The sequence below is a fragment of the Eurytemora carolleeae genome, unplaced genomic scaffold, assembly GCF_000591075.1.
Source record: "Eurytemora carolleeae unplaced genomic scaffold, Eaff_2.0 scaffold968, whole genome shotgun sequence".
Lineage (NCBI taxonomy): Eukaryota > Metazoa > Arthropoda > Copepoda > Calanoida > Temoridae > Eurytemora > Eurytemora carolleeae.
Genome location: NW_019396981.1, coordinates 8,058 through 13,087, shown reverse-complemented (window position 1 = coordinate 13,087; position 5,030 = coordinate 8,058). Strand labels below are relative to the sequence as shown.

Here is a 5,030-nt window from a genome sequence, read left to right as displayed (position 1 = left end):
TGGGCGGAATTTGTAAACAAGAATAGATGCATCAGTGTTCGTTTAGTATCCGAGGAGGTTAAAAGCGATAAATTTGATAAATTTGATAATTCACATTATAGTTTCCTATGACCAGAATATTTCATTGATTTTTTTATGTGAAAAATGGATCCCATGTCAGGCTGTAACATTCGTCTTGTGTTTACATTACCGCCCAGAGATAGTACACTGCAGTACTAAAGATGCGTACACTTCTGAAATAACTTTCCTTGCATTACATCCTTGCTTTAATATATTTATATAATAAAGCTCTTCGCTCATATATAATATCTATAATCAATTTATTCTTTAATGAAATCCTAGATCAGCTTTCCGTCAGGTTTATATGTTTGCTGAACCAAATGAACGGCTGGACCAAATTGGGTGAGATCTTTCATGAGGGAACTCATGATTACCCCGGGGCTGGAAGTAACATAGGATAGACTTTAAAAATGTTGGAAAGTTTTGAAACGCCGGGTACTTTGGCTAAAATTTCGTTTAATTTGTTATATAGTAGGCGTACTTCTCGTACTATGTGTACTTCTGCATAGTACTATATATGAATATTTAGTTAATCATTGTAAACCAAAATCAAACTTGGTAACTGAAGAGTGCAGACCAGATCTGCACTGCTTAGTGCATGAAAAACTGGTTATTTTTTGCTTGCAAGCATCAATTTGAATTTTGCAGGAAAAGTACAAGGCCTCTTCTTGAGTGGAATTTATGCAATTTTATTATTACTGAATAGAGGTGGAACCTTTTGAATTAAATGAACTAATTTAATCGGTTTAAATGAGTTGAACTTTTTCCCCCCTTTAGTCATGGTTAGAAGTAAATTTTTTTAACCAAATAGGGAAGAGAATTTGTTCAGCTCATATTAATAAATTTGAACTTTTTTATTGAATACTAGCAGAAGAGCCCGGCGTTGCCCGTGTAAACAAATTTGAGAGAAATTTTTTCTAATTCATTTTAGTGTCCACAAAAAACTTCAGCCCAATCGGTTCAGCCGTTTGGCCGGCTGTACGCAACATATATATGAATGTCTTGTTCTATTAAACAGATTTTCAATTTCAAAAGTTACCCACCCTTAATGATTGAAAGAGGTCTGAAATTTTCCTCTGATTTGTACTTTTAGTTTCATAATTCTTACATAAATGTAAAGAGTTTAGTTACAGTGGAATTTAAATATTATCTGGACATTTCTTGGGCATTATTCCGTAATTTTAACTTAATGGTAGAAGATGGAATTTTGTTCAAGGGTTTTACTTAGCCCCCCCCCCCCACTGGACTTGGAGATGTGAAAAATAAGAAATTAAGAAAAAAAATGTGGGCCTCTGTGCACTGGACTGGATAGTTATACAATAAGCTATACAAAATTGGTCTTCTATAAAGCCGAAACTTCACCATTATAGAAAGCAGTCAAAGCAGTTGATTTCAAGAAGTCAGTTCAGTTGAAATAGTTCATCCTGCATCCTGCAGATAAGGTATTATAATTAATGATCATCTCTATACCCCCCATATAGTTAGGATCAAAATAGAAATGAGTAGAAAATCAATTAAAAGGAAACAATGCGTTTTTAGAACTTGTTTTGTAAATGTGAGAAGGCCTTTAAATCATCCAAAAAGCATGTATAATTATTTTATTACTTGTATTTGGGAGATAAATTTTCTTTACAAATTTTGGAGCTTTTTATAGAGTTTCAATTAAAAGCCTTAAATGAGTCTTTGAAACAAACAAAAAAATTGATTTAAACCGCGACTTAAATTTGAGCCAGGGCTCAAATATGGTTGGTTCCACTTAAGATTGTATTAAATTTTTTAAGATTTAAGCCGGCGCAAATAGGTTGTCAAGTACAATAGATGGCATCAGAAAAATCGACCAACTGCGCACAACGTCATATGTGTCAAATGAAAAAAGAAAGACGACATGTCCTCTAATTAGTTGGTATAATGTCCAAGATTCGGTGAAGATAAATGTCGTCTTTGTAGGAATACGTAAAAAATATTTACAACTCGAAATTAGATAGAATATTTTTACTGTCATTTGGTGGCTTATTTTTTTTCACTTTACATCTATGTAAACTAAATAGTCTGAGGGAGGGGGGGGGGGCGTCCAGGCCCCAGCCCTCTAAGTAGCATTAAAGTAAATATTTCTAGGGTTATTAAAGGTTTACTGTTCAATCTCTAAAGCCAGATAATTTTTTTAAAAATTTAGACTTCTAATTTTTTGAAACACTCATAATTTATACGAATTTTACAAATTGCAGATCCAACATTTTGGCTGCAACAGATAACTTACATAAAATGTACGAAAATTTGTGAATTTATTGGTTATTTATGAACAAATGAATATATGTAAAAAATCAAAATTTGAAAAATCTGGGAAATCGATTTTTTCGGCTCCTGCTCCATAATTAAAGAAGTGATTGTAATATAAAAAGAATAACTGGAAATAACTGAAATATCGAGATTTCTAATATTAACATGATTGTGAACATTTAATCAAAATTGTTGCCTCAGTACCCAATACCCCTACTCCAAATTTTTGTTTGGGACACCCTGTTTATAATATATATCTACATAGACTTTCCAATAATTTCATAATTAAAGCACTTTTGAAATTTTTTATATATTTCGTAGGTGTTCCCAAAAATAGTAAAATACGACATTTGAGAAAAAAATTAAATATCCCTAGAAGACGACATTTCATTAGAAAATTACCGTTTCTTGTTGCCTGTATTTCCCCTGGATCTGGGGGTTTATCCTCGATTAGACCTTTCCAGAGCACTTCTCCAAAGATATCATTAAACATTTCTGAAATGTGTTTTTACGTTATACTTTCTAATTACAATGTTAAAGGGTTATGTACAAAATAAGTTTCAAACCCGTCATTAAATCTATAGAACATTAAATGAAAAAGTGTAAAAACAGAAATAAAGAACACATAAAATTGCACTAATTTCACTAAAAGATAAGCTCTTTAGTCTAAAAATATCACTTTTATTTATAGTTTTGTCAGAAAGAAAATTTGAGTTGACACTTATGACGTTTAAACAGCTGTACTGAAAGTGTACGCATTCTGTGTTGCCGTCTATTGTACTTGACAACCTATTTGAGCCGGCGCACAATTGAAACTGGTTTTTGAGGGATTTGAGACGCAGCTTTAATTCATTAAATTCGGACACTGCATGCAGTGTACGACATTGCAGGGTTTTCATCCTGGAGGAGATCTAATTTCTTACATTTTTATCTAAAACCAGCTTGTTCCTGAATTATATATATCTATTTTTATATAATATACTTTGCTTGTCTTTTGTAACTTGCCATTTCAGGAGTATTTGCAATGAAGCTTCTACTGGTTGTTAGTGTACTGCTAGCTGCTTGTGTAGTATATGGAGATCGTGGTGGTTCATGTCCTGATGCTCTAGCTCCAACCTGTGCTTGTACAGATGGTACTGTAGTTCCAACCAGAAGTAAAGGAAAACCCTGTCCTGAAGGTCGACCTACCTGCCTTTGCACAGATGGATCTGCTCCCATCAAGGAAGAGAGCGGAGAACATATAGAAGATGGAAGCAGGGAAAACCAGAGGGGAAAGAAAAACAGAAGTAGAAGAGATGTAGACAGTGAGAGTGTAGAAAGCGGAGAAAGTGGACAGAGTGGAAGCAGTGAAAGCCAGGAGGGCAAGAGAAGAAGAAGGAGAAGAGACGTGGACAGTGGTAGCAGTGTAGAAAGCGGAGAAAGTGGACAGAGTGGAAGCAGTGAAAGCCAGGAGGGCAAGAGAAGAAGAAGGAGAAGAGACGTGGACAGTGGTAGCCTTGAAAGCGGAGAAAGTGGACAGAGTGGAAGCAGTGAAAGCCAGGAGAGCAAGAGAAGAAGAAGGAGAAGAGATGTAGACAGCGGTAGTGTAGAAAGCGAAGAAAGTGGACAGAGTGGAAGCAGTGAAAGCCAGGAGGGCAAGAGAAGAAGAAGGAGAAGAGATGTGGACAGTGGTAGTGTAGAAAGTGGGCAGAGTGGAAGCAGTGAAAGCCAGGAGGGCAAGAGAAGAAGAAGGAGAAGAGATGCAGACAGTGAGAGTGTAGAAAGTGGAGAAAGTGGGGAGAGTGGAAGCAGTGAAAGCCAGGAGGGCAAGAGAAGAAGAAGGAGAAGAGATGTAGACAGCGAGAGTGTAGAAAGTGTAGAAAGTGGACAGAGTGGAAGCAGTGAAAGTCAGGAGGGAAAGAGAAGGAGAAGAGATGTAGACAGCGGTAGTGTAGAAAGCGGAGAAAGTGGACAGAGTGGAAGCAGTGAAAGCCAAGAGGGCAAGAGAAGAAGAAGGAGAAGAGATGTAGACAGCGAGAGTGTAGAAAGTGGACAGAGTGGAAGCAGTGAAAGTCAGGAGGGAAAAAGAAGGAGAAGAGATGCAGACAGTGGTAGTGTAGAAAGCGGAGAAAGCGGACAGAGCGGAAGCAGTGAAAGCCAGGAGGGCAAGAGAAGAAGAAGGAGAAGAGATGTAGACAGCGAGAGTGTAGAAAGCGGAGAAAGTGGACAGAGTGGAAGCAGTGAAAGTCAGGAGGGCAAAAGAAGAAGAAGGAGAAGAGACGTAGACAGTGGTAGCGTAGAAAGCGGAGAAAGTGGACAGAGTGGAAGCAGTGAAAGTCAAGAGGGAAAGAGGAGAAGAAGAAGATGAGATTATTGGCAAACCATTTACATTGGTATTAATTTGAAGAAAAATTAAATAATAAACTTTTTTTCACTAAAATTGTTTGTAATTTATTGGTTTACAGTTTACAGGTCAAAATTAAGTGATCACAGAGAAAAAGTTGAAAGTTATTTTTCCTCTTCTTGCTTTTTCATAACCTTTTATGCAGATTCTAAATCTAATCATCTGAGGCATTTGTAACAGCAATTCGCTTATGTGTTTCACAAGAAATTATATGTTTTTTAGTTAACAATTATGCATGTGGCATAACAGGCATATTACACTAATTTTGTAGACCATAAATCTAAGTTGAGACCTTTTCCCAAGAAATGTC

At 36.3% G+C, this 5,030-nt stretch overlaps 1 protein-coding gene across 1 annotated transcript; it reads left to right on the top strand.

Annotated features, from left to right (window-relative positions):
- The first annotated feature begins 1,398 nt into the window (after positions 1–1,398).
- LOC111710760 (P17/29C-like protein DDB_G0287399) lies at positions 1,399–4,756 on the top strand. The gene is made up of 2 exons (XM_023484887.1): positions 1,399–1,502; positions 3,351–4,756. Exon 2 carries the CDS (start codon positions 3,362–3,364, stop codon positions 4,682–4,684), a length of 1,323 nt encoding a protein of 440 aa, XP_023340655.1. The 5' UTR covers positions 1,399–1,502; positions 3,351–3,361; the 3' UTR covers positions 4,685–4,756.
- The last annotated feature ends 274 nt before the right edge of the window (positions 4,757–5,030 follow it).

Excerpts from the sequence above, each read along its gene's own strand:
- LOC111710760 (XM_023484887.1), top strand. The coding sequence starts at position 3,362 with ATGAAGCTTCTACTGGTTGTTAGTGTACTGCTAGCTGCTTGTGTAGTA.